This window comes from Macaca thibetana, chromosome 20, assembly GCF_024542745.1.
Source record: "Macaca thibetana thibetana isolate TM-01 chromosome 20, ASM2454274v1, whole genome shotgun sequence".
In the NCBI taxonomy this organism is placed as follows: domain Eukaryota; kingdom Metazoa; phylum Chordata; class Mammalia; order Primates; family Cercopithecidae; genus Macaca; species Macaca thibetana.
This window is the reverse complement of record NC_065597.1, coordinates 11,434,322-11,449,269: the sequence shown is the minus strand read 5'-3', so window position 1 is coordinate 11,449,269 and position 14,948 is coordinate 11,434,322. Positions and strand designations below refer to the sequence as shown.

Sequence of the window (14,948 nt, the reverse complement as noted above, 5' to 3'; positions counted from 1 at the left end):
CGCGATCTCGGCTCACTGCAAGCTCTGCCTCCCGGGTTCACACCATTCTCCTGCCTCAGCCTCCCGAATAGCTGGGACTACAGGTGCCCACCACCATGCCCAGCTAATTTTTTGTATTTTTAGTAGAGACGGAGTTTCACCGTGTTAGCCAGGATGGTCTCGATCTCCTGACCTCGTGATCCACCCGCCTCGGCCTCCCAAAGTATTGGGATTACAGGTGTGAGCCACTGTGGCGGCCTTTGTTTTTTTTTTTTTTTTTTTTTTTTTTTTTTTTTTTTTTTTTTGAGATCTAGCTCGCTCTATCTTGCCCAGGCTGGAGTACGGTGGCACCATCTTGACTCACTGCAGCCTCCACCTCCCAGGTTCCAGTGATTCTCCTGCCTCTGTCTCCAGAGTAGCTAGGACTACAAGCCATGCGCCACCACACCTGGCTAATTTTGTATTTTTAGTAGATATGGGGTTTCACCATGTTGGCCAGGCTGGTCTTGAACTCCTGACCTGAGGTGATCCACCCCCCCTTGGCCTCCCAAAGTGCTGGGATTACAGGCGCGAACCACGGCACCCGGCCTATTTCACCTTTAAAGTCTTGCCCAGGCTGGTCTCAAACTCCTGGGCTCAAGCAATCCTCCTGCCTTAGCCTCCTGAGTAGGTGGAACTACAAGCGTGAGCCAGTGCACCCAGATGTCCCCATTCTTTGGATGAGGAAACTGAGGGTCAGAAGGCTCCCCAGACAACTTGGCTGTAGCTAGTAGAGCTTTGAACCCTAGTGTGCTAGTCCTAAAGCCTTCTCTGATTCCATGCCCTCTCTCTCTGCAGCTATGAAACTGAGGGTGACAGTGAAGCTAAAATGGGTCAGGGGTGAGTGGGGTGCCATGAGTAGGGGGGTGTCAGGGCCAAGCAGGGAGTGAGGTTGGGCAGGGCCTGGGGTGAAGCTCCCTTTCATGTTGTCATCCTTTTACTGAGGCCAGAGCTGCAGCTGGACCCGAGTATTTTTACCCCAGGCATTTTTACCCTCACTCTGGGTCACCCTGTCCTTCCAGGGTTAGCTAACAGGTGGTTCGGTGAGAGGGTTCAGAGCGCCCTCTTGTGGCCTCTGGTGTATCAAAGCCTGGCGCCCCAGCTGGTGGGGCTGAGTGGACAGAACTGGGTACTGGCTGGGCTCTGGACTACAAAATTCAGGCCAGGACCATATCCCCTATCCATGTTTCCCTGTCTCTGTCTCTATTTCAGTCTTTGTCCATACTAGTCTCAGCCCAGTAGTCTCTTTTCCTCCCTTGATCTCTCTCGTCTGTACCTCCCCAGGGGTACAGATGGCAGGCTGATGAGCTGAAGATGCAAAGAAGGGTGGCATCCTAAAAAGAACTCTAGGTTCAAAGGATGCTGACACTTGCAAGCTGAGGGAAGACAGAGGCTGGGAAGGAGGGTCTAGTCAGGTGACTGCAGGACTGTCCTTGCTCCCAGCTCCTGGGTGGCATGTGGGGCCTGCTGACCAGGCAGAAGCAGGGGGAGGACAGGACCCCATTTCCACAGGAATGTTTCAGGTTCTGGTTCTTAGTCCCAGGAGGGGAACTGGATTCCAGGAGAGAGGGCAGGCGGATGAAGTCCACAGAAGGGCACAGGAACCATGCTTTGATGCTGACAGAACCTGTCAAGGCTCCTGTAAAGGCCCAGCCCCTGATTTCCTGCCTCTCCAGCCACCTTGTACCTCCAACACCTCCCTCCCCTCATGCTCAGAGCAGAGCGTAGGCCAGGGCACCTTACAGCATCCAGAGTACTTTTATTGCCAGAATCCAGATTCAGCCTGCTCAGAGCCCCATGCGGGGCCCACCAGTCAGGAACAAAGGGAGACAGATGCCAGGCATGTATGCAACAGAGAAAATCCAGCTGCACAGAAATCCTGTGGGAGAGCAGCTCAGTCCAGCCTGAAGGCAGCTTTGGGAACCCCACCTAGAGGCTGCACCCTTTTCTCAGCCTGTGGCCAGTCACCCACTTAAAGCCTACTGCCATGAAGGCAGCTCTGACTCTCCATGCCTGCTACCACAGGGAGACCCATGGAGCACCCTGGGGCAGACAGAAAGCCCCTAGGGGAGCCTCAGGGGACCCCTGGCTCTCTCAGGGTCCCATTCAGCCCCGTCCTCAGCCCTGCGCTGACCCACTTGGGTACTAGTGAGACCTTAGGGCAGGGTGGCAGTGTGGTGGTGGGGTTAGCAAGAGGTACAGCTCAGGGAAGCTGCGAGCAGCCTTGGCTGCTTCCTTGGATTCCCTTTCTCCACAGGTCCCTAGAAGGCCGTGGCTCCAACGCCTGCTCTCATCCTTGGAACCACAGTCCCAGGGTGAAGGGAGGCAGCTTCAGTCCTGGGGCCAACAGCACATCTGAGGAAATCAGAGCTCCTGGGACACAGCCTTCAGGACTGGGGGCACATCTGCTGCCCAATCCAGAGCTTGACTGCTCCTGGTGGTAAGGGAGGTAGGAGTAGAGTGAAATGTCCCAGGGCCTGGGAACCATGAAGAATGCAACAAACTGCCCCTGCCTGCAGGAGCTACTGGGCTCAGCCAGGAAGCCAGTGAGGCTGGCCATCAGCTAAGCCACAGGGAAGCCAGCAGCTCTAGCTACCCATGGCCAGTGGCAGGCCTACCTGTGGCTGGTGTGTGGGAAGGGTCACCCAAGGGGCCAGGAGCCCATCCCTGGGACCTCTGGGTACAGGACCACAGCACAGTAACATCCCTCATAGGAAGGCAGCGGGGCCAGGGCCCAGTAGGCAAGTATGAAAAGCCCATAGGAGTAGGGGGACACACGACCCCAGGTAGGGATTGGGACCAGGGCCCAGCCAGCCCACCCTGTGGAGCCAGTCCTGAGGTCACAGCAATTCCACCATCAGCAGAATTCTTGCCATCCAGTGTCCCTGAGTCCAGACTCTCATTTCTTCCTTCTTCACTGCCACAGAGAAAGGATAACAAACAGCACTTCCCCACGGCAGATGCTTCACAGTCCAAGACTCGGGGCCTTGAATAGTCAGTCACAAACTCTGTGAAACTCATGGGCCATGACAGCACCAGAGGCCAAGAGCAGGTCCACAGCTGAGCCATCCAGCCCTGCCTGGCACAGGAGTCAGGGCCCAAGGAGCACACGTTTCAGATAGGCCAGGGTGGTGGCGTTGGCCAGCATCTCGATGTGCTCGCTGCCTGGCAGCTCCTGTAGCAACACTTGGTGCTCCTGGAGGCTCTGCCAGGCCTGGCACTGCAGGGCACTCTTCAAGTTCACAGTACCATCGCCGTCACCAAAGCAGATTTTAGGGTCACGGTCAGGGAAGCTCTCATAGTAGAACGAGTCTGGTGTGGGGACACCAGTGCCATAGAGGCAGTGCAGCTGCACGCCAGGTGGCATCGTGGCTTCCACCAGCCCTTCTGTGTCCTGCCGCATGAGCCAGCCGTCTTCAAAGCCGATGTCCTGGAAGAACCTGCGGTAGTCCCGCAGTGTGTAGTTGGTTGTGGGCGTCTGCACGAACACCTTCTCAGGTGACCACGTGTAGCTGTAGGGCAGCAACCAGCTGGTGGAGACAGCTGACCGCTGCTGCTCCCGGATCTTCAGGGGCCCGATGACTGGGATCCGGTTGTTGTCTCCTGCAGGGAGAAGGCTCTGGTCAGTCTGTGCTTAGGAATGCCAGCTGGTTGGGCAGCATGTTCACCACCAGGCCCCTGCCAGGGGCCCAGTCCACAGTCCCGCATCTCTACCCTCTTATCATCATTGTAATCACTGTGACTCCCTTCCCTGCCTTGGCTTTTTTTTTTTCTTTTTGAGACAGGATCTCACTCTGTTGCCCAGGCTGGAGTATAGTGGCATGATAACGGCTCACGGCAGCCTCAACTTCTCAGGCTCAACCAATCCTCCCGCCTCAGTCTTCCGAGTAGCTGGGACTACAGGTATGCGCCACCATGCCTCATGCCTGGCAAATTTTACCTTTTTTTTTTTTTTTTTTGAGGTAGGATATCATTCTGTCACCCAGGCGGGAGTGCAGTGGTGCAATCTTGGCTCACTGCAACCTCCACCTCCTGGGTTCAAGCGATCCTCCTGTGTCAGCCTCCTGAGTAGCTGGAACTACACTCACGTCCCACCATGCCCAGCTAAAAATGTTTCCACTTTTTATACAGATGGGGTCTTGCTATGTTGCCCAGGCTGCTTGCCTTGGCTCTGTTTCTCTTTATTTTTGCTACATCTGGGAACCACACATCCAAGATGTTTTGTTTCTTTTGCTTTCCTCACCAGGGAGTGAGGCGGCACATACCCACAGTGTGATTTATGATGCTTCCTTGTCTGTAAACTCTGCCATCCTCCGAGTGCTGATCAGTCTGTGGGCACTGACCTAGTCTAGTGAGTCAGCAGGTTGGCAGCCCAGAGATGACATGTTCTGCTTTCCCTTTTATGACACTGAACTGTGTACCAGTTTTTCTTTTCCTAAGCTCAGACCAGTGTTCAGCCAGCAGTGGCCTCATTCCGCCCACTTGCCTGTGCGCTGACCTGGGCAGCCAGGCATGCTGGAGACAGGGCAGGAGGGGAGGCTGCAGATGGAGGCGGAGCCCCTGTACACAGGAATGGGAACAACACAAACACCCGGCAGCCAGGGAGGCCTCCGGGAAGTAAAAGCTGCAACTTGGAAACAGGGGCCTCTGGACTGTTCAGGATCCATGGTCGCCCATCACCCCACCCTGTATCTGAAAGCAGGGAGGCCTCTCGGACTGACTGTAGGGCCTCAGCTCTGCCTGCTGTGGCCTGGCTGGGGGACCCCTAAGGCAAGGAAAGCCCCGAGGGGTGCACGGACACCTCCCTGCACCCCCCACCCCAGTCCTGGACTGCCAAGGCGGGACAGAACAGCTTCCCAGCCTTTGAAGCAAAGCTCTAAGGGGACTCACAGAGAAACTCTGAAAGGGGCCAGGGTTACCTGTCTAAACTCAGGGTATGCCCACATCCGTCCCTGAGGCCCAGGCTAGACAAAAGGAGTGGCTCTAATGAGTCCTCACTAAAGCTGAGTGTCTTCCAGCCAATTCAGAGTCACTGGGCCTGACCCAATCACAATGCCAGTAGACCAAGCAGGTCAAGCAATGGCAGGGACTTGAGCTCATGAGATGCTTGGCACAGCCCTGGCTCATAGCTCCCAAAGCGAGGGTCCATAAGCCTCCCTCAAGTCCTAGCAGAGGGAGGAAACTCTCTAGCTGCAGCTGGTGAGCTGCAACAGTCATGAAAAGATGGGGGAGGAACCAGAAAAGGGGTGGCTTTCCCAACTGCCAGGCAAGCAGGTGCAGCCAGATCTGCACCTGCTTCCTCCCTGTGTTGCCTACAGAGGCTCCTTGCCGCCCACAGATGGAGGTGAACTCATAAATTAAAAACTGTAGTCTAGAGGCCAGGTGCAGGGGCTCATCCTTGTAATCCCAGAACTTTGGGAGGCCAAGGTGGGCAGATCATTTGAGGTCAGGAGTTCAAGACCAGCCTGACCAAAATGGTGAAACCCCATCTCTACTAAAAATACAAAAAAATCTGGCTGGCTGTGGTGGTTCATGCTTGTAATCCCAGCACTTTGGGAGGCTGAGGCAGGCAGATCCTCCTGACTTGAGGTCAGGAGTTGGAGACCAGCCTAGCGAACATAGCAAAACCCGGTCTCTACTAAAAATACAAAAATTAGCCAGGTGTGGTGGTACACGCCTGTAGTCCCAGCTCCCCGGGAGGCTGAGGCAGGAGAATCACTTTACCTGGAAAATGGGGGTTGCATGAACCAAGATCACGCTACTGCACTCTAGCCTGAGTGGCAGAGAGAGAAAGACCCTGCCTCAAAAAATAAAATAAAATAAAATAAAATGCTCTAGCCTTCCTCCTCTGGGGTGAAGGTGGGGATGAAGAAGCAAGGATGGGGGTAAGAAGGAGGGACAGCCGGGCACAGAGGCTCACGCCTGTAATCCCAGCACTTTGGGAGGCCAAGGCGAGTGGATCACCTGAGGTCAGGAGTTTGAGACTAGCCTGGCCAACATAGCGAAACCCCATATCTACTTAAAATACAAAAATTAGCTGGGTGTGGTGGTGAGCACCTGTGATCCCAGCTACTTGGGAGGCTGAGGCAGGAGAACTGCTTGAACCCAAAAGACAGAGGTTGCAGTGAACCGAGATCATGCCACTGTACTCCAGCCTGGGCAACAAAGCAGGACCTTGTCTCAAAAAAAAAAAAAAAAAAAAAAGCCGGGCGCGGTGGCTCAAGCCTGTAATCCCAGCACTTTGGGAGGCCGAGACGGGCGGATCACGAGGTCAGGAGATCGAGACCATCCTGGCTAACACGGTGAAACTCCGTCTCTACTAAAAAATATAAAAAACTAGCAGGGCGAGGTGGCGGGCGCCTGTAGTCCCAGCTACTCGGGAGGCTGAGGCAGGAGAATGGCGTGAACCCGGGAGGCGGAGCTTGCAGTGAGCGTAGATCCGGCCACTGCACTCCAGCCTGGGCGACAGAGCGAGACTCCGTCTCAAAAAAAATAAAAATAAAAATAAAATAAATAATAAAATAAAATAAAATTTAAAAAAAAAAAAAGAGGGAGGGACAAGGTTTAACCACACCTGAGCACTCTGGCCAACCACGCCTGAGCACTGTGTGTATATATGTGTGTTTTGTGTGTGTGTTGTGTGTATGTACAAATGAGTACTTGCATGACCAACAGTTATGCTACTCTGTATACATGCTTTAAGAAACCTATACAGATTACAAGGCCTATCGGCTAGATAGGTGAAATTAGGAGTAGTATTAGATTTTCTCTCTCTCTCTCTCTCTTTTTTCATACCTAGTCCCCCAGAAGATTCTCTTCTGGAAAAAAAAAAAAGATATTTGAAAAAGAATGGGGCTGGGCACAGTGGTTCATGCCTGTAATCCCAGCACTTTGGGAGGCTGAGGTGGGCAGATTCCTCGAGCTCAGGAATTCAAGACCAGCCTGGGCAACATGGTAAAACCTTGTCTTTATAAAAAAGTACAAAAATTATCCAGATGTGGTGCATGCCTGTGGTCCCAGCTATTCAGAAGGCTGAGGCCAGAGGACCGCTTGAACCCAGGAGGTGGAGGTTGCAGTGAGCTGAAATAGCTGTACTATCAGCCTGTACTTCAGCCTGGGTGAGACCCTGTACCAAAAAAAAAAAAAAAAGAAAAGAAAAAAAGAAGTGGCCGGGCGCGGTGGCTCAAGCCTGTAATCCCAGCACTTTGGGAGGCCGAGACGGGCGAATCACGAGGTCAGGAGATCGAGACCATCCTGGCTAACATGGTGAAACCCCGTCGCTACTAAAAAATACAAAAAACTAGCCAGGCGAGGTGGCGGGCACCTGTAGTCCCAGCTACTCAGGAGGCTGAGGCAGGAGAATGGCATAAACCCGGGAGGCGGAGCTTGCAGTGAGCTGAGATCTGGCCACTGCACTCCAGCCTGGACGACAGAGCGAGACTCCGTCTCAGAAAAAAAAAAAAAAAAGAAAAAAAGAAGAAAAAAAAGAACGCCACTCTGAAGGAAAAAGAGTGCTGGCCGGGCACGGCGGCTCACACTTGTAATCCCAGCACTTTGGGAGGCCGAGGCGGGCAGATCACCTGAGGTCAGGAATTCAAGCCCAGCCTGGTCAACGTGATGAAACCCTGTCTCTACTAAAATACAAAATTTAGCCAGGTGTCGTGGTGGGCACCTGTAATCCCAGCTACTCGGGAGGCTGAGGCAGGAGAATAGCTTGAACCCAGGAGGCAGAGGTTGCAGTGAGCCAAGATTACGCCACTGTACTCCAGCCTGGGTGACAGAGCCAGACTCTGTCTCAAAAAAAAAAAAGAGGGCTGACCCAAGAGAAGAGTCATTGTGGAGACCAAAGCAACTCCATCTTGGATACTAATCCACCGTGTTGGCTTCTGATTAACCCCAGATCCAGGAAGGCCACTGAGATTTCCACTTTATCTACTGTTCCTTGTGCATATATTTACCATAAATCTCACACAGCCTCTGTGTTATCATCCTTCAATGTTCAACACATCGCATCAGAGTCGCCCTTTCCCTATAGAATATAAGCTCTGGGTCTGGGGGCTAATAGTGTGGGGATCCACCATCTTGTCTAGCCACCACCTGAGACACAGATGTGGCTTCTACTCGTATGTCCCTATTAAATGTTTTTCTCTGAGAAACTAGATTTGTCAGCCTCTTTCTTCCTTGGACTTTTAAGGGTAGATTTGCATAGACCCCACACACCGTGGGACAGACATGAGGCATGCTGGCCTAGGAGGACACTTTGGAAAGGAAGAGAGGGCAGAATTCCTGGCAACAGCCCCCCACACTGGGCCAGGCAGGGTCTTACCTGAAGCCAGGACGCGCAGGGTCTTGGCCACGCCCCCCCAGGGCGCACCCAGTGACACGAAGGCCCGGATATACTTGTCCTTCCAGGCCTGCGGCTGCCGCTGCAGAAAGTAGAGCGTGTACATGTTGCCCATACTGTGGGCAACCAGCACCACGGGGCCCCCATACAGCTGGTACATCTCCTCGATCATCTCGCGGAGGGCCAGGAAGTAAGGCCCATTTTCATCTGCAGGCCAGAGCCAGGCAGGGGTCAGGCGGGAAGGGTCCTGGAGCCCGAACCACTGAGCTTTTCTCAGGCCAGACACAAGATGAGAGGGGAGGGGAGGGTGCTCACATTCAAACGGAGTGGTCTGGGTCCCCCTGCCTTCCATGAAGGGAGGAAGCCTTATATTTCTCCCCAGGGCTCAGAGGCCCAGAGGTCCCAGGGTGGGAAATGGAGGACAGGATAAGACTGACCAAGGGTGGTGGCTATGACTGGATGCCAGAGGCCCAGGGACAGGGGACAGCCAAGGACAAGGGGAGAGCCCAAGACCTGTGGTGCCCATGATCACCTCGCCCCTACCTCCCGAGACTTCAGGGAGGGAACGAGAGTGCCTGCTTACTTGGGGCTCGGCGCCAGTCATAGGGAGCCCCTCGGACATCCTCACCCCGTGTGTAGCCCCAGCCCACAAGGCTCTCCACCATGGTGTGGAAATAGGAACCTGTAGACAGAAATACAGAGGATAAGAAAAGATATAGCTAGTGCCGGCCACCTACACTATGCCCAGCATGGAGACTGTGAGAGTCGGCAGGTCCCTGGAAGAATGCTACAGGGCTCTGTGCCAACGCTGATCAGAGACAGCTTACAGGCTGTCTGTACAAACCAGCAGAGTTCCTCCAGCTCCAGCTCGAGTCCAGCAGAACCCCCATCCCAGCTCCCGGAGGCCTTGAGTGAGGGCTACATACCCACGCTGCTTTTGCTGGGGTCCAGGAACTCCAGTGAGAAGGTCTTCCCAAAGCCAGGGACACGTACATCCACACCATCAGGAAACTGGGTGGCCCTGGATGTTTTGTTGTAAACCAGCCTGTTGTGAGAGGATATCGAGCCAGTGACCCAGAGGGGACACGGAGCTTGGTGTGTCCCAACAGTGCATCATGTCCTGAGTCATACTCCCTTCCCATGCCCAGGTTTAGTCAGATGGATAGGAGAGACCAAAAAGTAACAAAGCAGGTTGATAAAGCACAGATGTCCTATAATCCCAGCACTTTGGGAGGCTGAGGCGGGCAGATCACCTGAGGTCAGGAGTTTGAAACCAGCCTGGCCAATGTGGTGAAACCCCGTCTCTACTAAAAATACAAAAATTGTCCGGATGCAGTGGCTCAGGTCTGTTAATCCCAGCACTTTGGGAGGCTGAGGCTGGCAGGTCACCTGAGGTCAGGAGTTTGAGACCAGCCTGACCAACATGGCGAAACCCCGTCTCTACTAAAGATACAAAATTAGCCAGGTGTGGTGGCAGGCTACTGTAATCCCAGCTGCTTAGGAGGCTGAGGCAGGAGAATCGCTTGAACCCAGAAGGCAGAGGTTGCAGTGAGCCAAGATCACGCCATTGCACTCGAGCCTGGGCAACAGAGCAAGACTCCGTCTCAAAAAAAAAAAAAAAAAGCACAGCTCAGAGTAATTACATTCAAACAAGAACCTCACCAACACATACTTACTCCAAACACTGACCCCAGGACCCCTGTCAAAGCAACATTCCCCTCTCCCCCGTGACCCTACCCTAGAATGAGGGTCTTGGACCTGGTTGGGAGAAGGAGGCAGCAGTCCTGGTTCTGCTGTGAACGTCACACTGGACCCCAAGAGGCAGTCCACCCTCTTTCAGCTTCCCATCGCTCCATCTCCTTGCATCCAGCTCCTGCCACCCAACATATCCCAGGCAAAGGAGATGGTGAATGCAGTACACAACAGAACCAGACAAGGGCCAGGTGCAGTGGCTGACACCTGTAGTTCCAACGCTTTGCAAGGCCAAGGTGGGAGGAATGCTTGAGGCCAGGAGTTCAAGGCCAGCCTGGGCAATATAGTGAGGCCTTGTTGCTACTAAAAATAAAAAATTATCCAGGCATGGTGGTGCAGGCCTGTGGTCCCAGCTACTTGGAAGGCTGAGGCAGGAGGATGACTTGCACCTGGGATATTGAGGCTGTAGTGAGCCATGATCATGCCACTACACACCAGTCTGGGCAGGAAAGTAAGACCCTATCTCATAAAAACAAAAACAAAACAAAAAAACCACTAGGCCAGATGCAGTGGCTCACGCCTATAATCTCGGCATTTTGGGAGGCCGAGGCAGGTAGATCACTTGAGGTCAGGAGTTCGAGACCAGCCTGGCCAACATGGTGAAACCCCATCTCTATTAAAAACACAAAAATTAACCAGGTATGGTGACGTGAACCTGTCATCCCAGTTACTCGGGAGGCTGAGGCAGGGGAATTGCTTGAGCCTGGGAGGCAGAGGTGCAGTGAGCCGAGATCGTGCCACTGCACTCCAGCCTGGGCAATAAGAGCGAAACTCCATCTCAAAAAAAAAAACAAAAAAAAAACCTAGAAAGGCACCATGCTTCAGGGCTGCTATGTGGGTGGGTAGGCAGACAGAAGGGGCAAGGCCCAGAGAAATGATGGGAGCTGGTGGGGAGAGACAGGAGGAAGGCCTTGTGTGGCCCCAGGTAGGTATAATTGGGTCCCACTTCCTCTGGGCATTGGACACAGCAGCCAGTCAACCTCCAAACACATCCTCCATGGAGGAAGGGAATGAACCACGCTCCTATGACCCCCTGGCACCCCAGGGCTGTATCACCTGTCAGACTGCAACCACAAGGCCCAGGGCTTGCCCAGCAAATTCCTAAGCGCCATGACATAGGACATGGACCACCAGCTACTGACTTGAGATCCCTAACAGCCCTTTCTTAGTTTTCTTTCTTCTTCTTTTTTTTTTTTTTTTTTTTTTTTTTTTTGTTTTTTTTTTTTTTTTTGAGACGGAGTCTCGCTGTGTCTCCCAGGCTGGAGTGCAGTGGCGTGATCTCGGCTCACTGCAAGCTCCGCCTCCCGGGTTCACGCCATTCTCCCTCCTCAGCCTCCCAAGTAGCTGAGACTACAGGCGCCCGCCACCACGCCCGGCTAGTTTTTTGTATTTTTAGTAGAGACGGGGTTTCACCATGTTAGCCAGGATAGTCTCGATCTCCTGACCTCGTGATCCACCCGCCTCGGCCTCCCAAAGTGCTGGGATTACAGGCTTGAGCCACCGCGCCCGGCCTCTTCTTCTTTTTTGAGACAGGGTCTCACTCTGTCCAGGCTGCAGTGCAGTGAGGGCATCATAGCTCACTGTAGCCATAACCTCCTGGGCTCAAGTGATCCTCTTACCTCATCCTCCTGAATAGCTAGGCAGGCACCACCGTGCCTGGCTTATTTATTTAATTTATTTGTTTATTTATTTTGTAGGGATAGGGCCACACTATGCTGCTCATGCTGGTCTCAAACTCCTGGGCTCAAGTGATCCTCCTGCCTCAGCCTCCCAAAGCACTAGGATTACAGGCATGAGCCACTGCACCCGGCCTATTAGTTTTCTGGAACTGTGCAATAAATTACCGCAGACTCAGCAACTTCTAACACCACACACATTATCTCATAGTTTCTGTAGCTGCAGTGCCAAACAGAACCAGACAGGACAGACCCCGCCTCAGGCCTAAGTACACGGCTATGGCACCATATCCTGTGGGAAGAGGGTTGTCAAGGCCTGAATAAATGATGGGAACAGGGTGAGGGGCAGACGGACACCTTATACCAGAAGAAAAGCCTTATGCCTTTGTGCTAGGCCGGGAACCTTGCTCTGGTCTCACCTCACACTGAAGAGGTAAATGTGCCCCCCAAAACACAGGAACCTGGAGTTTCTGGTGGTTCTGAGTCCCACTTGTCCCCTTAGATATCAGCCACAGAAAGCTGACAGGATCCCCACAACTGACCCAGATAACAGGTCCTAGAGGCCCATGCTCTCCAGAGGAATTTGTAGATTATCCCAATGGCCACACAGCAAAGTAGCTTGTTGCTAATAAAAATAAAAAATTATCAAACAGCAAAATGCAGAAAACTGTTCTGGAAAGCCAAAGCAGTTCTGTCTGGGTGAAAATCTAAACAGGTCAGAGAAGCAGTGAAGGCAGACAGGCCCCTCTTGGTATCAGCTGGCACTCAACTGGCAACACCTGAAGCCGTGTCCCCAGTATAAAAATAGAAATGCACATCAACAGCCCAGAAATAACCCCAGTCACACAACACACAGAGGAGGAAGGAGTCAACAAAACGGGCATCACAAACAGCCGGCAGGCCAGGGCGCCTGGAGGAGCAGCTAGAAAGTCTCTGGGAAAAACTTTTTTTTTTTTGAGACAGTCTCATTCTGTCACCCAGGCTAGAGTGCAGTGGCCCGATCTCTGCTCACTGCAACCTCTGCCTCCCAAGTTCAAGTGCTTCTCCTGTCTCAGCCTCCCGAGTAGCTGGGATTACAGGTGTGTACCACCACGCCCAGCTAATTTTTGTATTTTTGTATTTTCTTTTTTTTTTTTTTTGAGACAGAGTCTAGTACTGTCCCCTGGGCTGGAGTGTAACGGCACAATCTCAGTTCACTGCAACCTTCACCTCCCAGGTTCAAGCAATTCTGCCTCAGCCTCTTGAGTAGCTGGGATTACAGGCGTGAACCACTACGCCCAGTCTTAATTTTTGTATTTTTAGTAGAGACAGGGTTTCACTGTGTTGGCCAGGTTGGTCTCAAACTCCTGACCTCATGATCTGCCCACCTCAGCCTCCCAAAGTGCTGGGATTACAGGCATGAGCCACCGCACCCGACCGGGAAAACTTTTTAATTTGGGAGACTCCATTCAGCTCAAACATGTATGGCACACCAACTGTGTTTCTGGTTCTACTGCTATAAAGATAAAACAGAGACTCCCTCCCTTCACGGAGCTCAGACTGGGAGGGAACCTCAGCTCAGAGCCACACATTCTGGGTTTGAATTCTGATTCTACCACTTATTAGCTGAGTGAGCACAGGTAATCACTGTAACCTCGTTGAGCTTCCAGATTTCCCAGCTGTAAAGCAGGTTTAAAAACCACCTGTTGGCAAGTAACGCTGGTGAAAAAACAAAAAAACAAAAAAACCACCACCTATTTCAAAATGGGGTTGCTGTAAGACTAAACGAAAGTAAGTATATAAAATGTGTAGTGCCTGTGTAATTTGGGGAAATATGCCTGGAGACAAATTTGGGCACGTGATGACATTTAGAGGAAACAAGCACGGGGCCTGGGGGCAGGAGAGGCGAACCTCTCTGGGGAGTCAAAAGGGAGCCATCACAAAGGCACCAGGGTCAGGTTGATTTGTTGTTGTTGTTGTTGTTTTGAGACAGGGTCTTGCTCTGCCGCCCAGGCTGGAGTACACTAGTGTGATCTCTGCTCATTGCAACCTCTGCCTCTCTGGCTCAAGCAATTCTCCTGCCTCAGCCCCCTAAGTAGCTGGGACTACAGGTGCATGCCCAGCTAATCTTTTTGTAATTTTGGAAGAGATGGGGTTTTACCATGTTGCCCAGGCTGGTCTTCAACTCGTGAGCTCAGGTGATCTGCTTGCCTCAGCCTCCCAAAGTGATGGGATTATAGGAGAGCCACAGTGCCTGGCCTAGGGTCATGTTTTAAAGGGTGAATGGAAGCACATTTATCAGGCAAAGGGTATAGAAATAGATTCCAGGCCAAAAGAACAGCGGGTGCAAAGACATGGCGTGTCCCAAGAAGAACAAGCAGCTGGAGACATAGGGGAGGCCAAGTCACAGACAAGGAAAGGGGTGGGGGCCATGCCGAGGCTCTGAATAGCGGCTGGGGCACAGAAATTTTGTGTAGGCAGGCGCAGTGGCTCATGCCTGTAATCCCAGCACTTTGGGAGGCCAAGGTGGGCAGACCACTTGAGCTCAGGAGTTCGAGACCAGCATGGCCAACATGGTGAAACCCCATCTCTACTAAAAATACAAAAAAATTAGCCAGGCATGGTGGTGGGCGCCTATAGTCCCAGCTACTTGGGAGGCTGAGGCACAAGAGTTGCTTGAACCTGGGAGGTGGAGGTTGCAGTGAGCCAAGAAGGCGCCAGCCTGAGTGACACAGCGAGACTCCGTCCCAAAATAAAAGAAAAAAAAAATTGTGTGTAGGCATGAGAGGCCAGGGTTGGAGAGTAGAAGAACAAGGGTAGCTGGAAGGGAAAGTTAGTTCTGCCTGGGAGTGCAGAGGTGGTGCCAACCAGACCAGACCGAGGACCTGGGGAAGGAGAGAGGTCAGTGACCTCGAGATAAGGATAGAAGAAACAGGCTCCGGAGGCCTCTCAGGCCTGTTGGTAAGCAGCACCCCCGCTGTGTGCCCCAGCCCCCACCTGATATTGTCAATCCAGCAGTCAATGATGACAGGCAGCAGCAGTTCCAGGTTCAGCCAGATTGTGAAGTAGCTTTCGGTCTTCTTGGAGCAGAGGTAGTGCACCACTGTCGGCTTATCCAGTTTGGCTTCCAGCTGGTTCCCCAAATCACCAGGGACTGCAGGGGGCACAGGACATGTGTG

The 14,948-nt window shown here is 52.8% G+C and overlaps 1 protein-coding gene across 5 annotated transcripts in view; it reads right to left on the bottom strand.

Moving 5' to 3' along the window:
- Positions 1 to 1,757: 1,757 nt before the first annotated feature.
- The window catches only part of PLA2G15 (phospholipase A2 group XV), a 26,709-nt gene continuing 13,518 nt past the window's right edge, over positions 1,758 to 14,948 (bottom strand). For 4 of the 5 annotated variants that reach the window (XM_050773372.1, XM_050773375.1, XM_050773373.1 and 1 more), the window contains 5 exons: positions 14,767 to 14,923; positions 9,289 to 9,407; positions 8,946 to 9,044; positions 8,345 to 8,569; positions 1,758 to 3,621 (listed from right to left, as the gene is read on the bottom strand). In XM_050773372.1, the coding sequence (XP_050629329.1) occupies positions 3,110 to 3,621; positions 8,345 to 8,569; positions 8,946 to 9,044; positions 9,289 to 9,407; positions 14,767 to 14,923 (1,112 nt within the window). In that variant the 3' untranslated portion in view covers positions 1,758 to 3,109. The remainder of the gene's footprint in view (positions 3,622 to 8,344; positions 8,570 to 8,945; positions 9,045 to 9,288; positions 9,408 to 14,766; positions 14,924 to 14,948) is intronic. The other variant, XM_050773376.1, reaches the window with a different exon arrangement.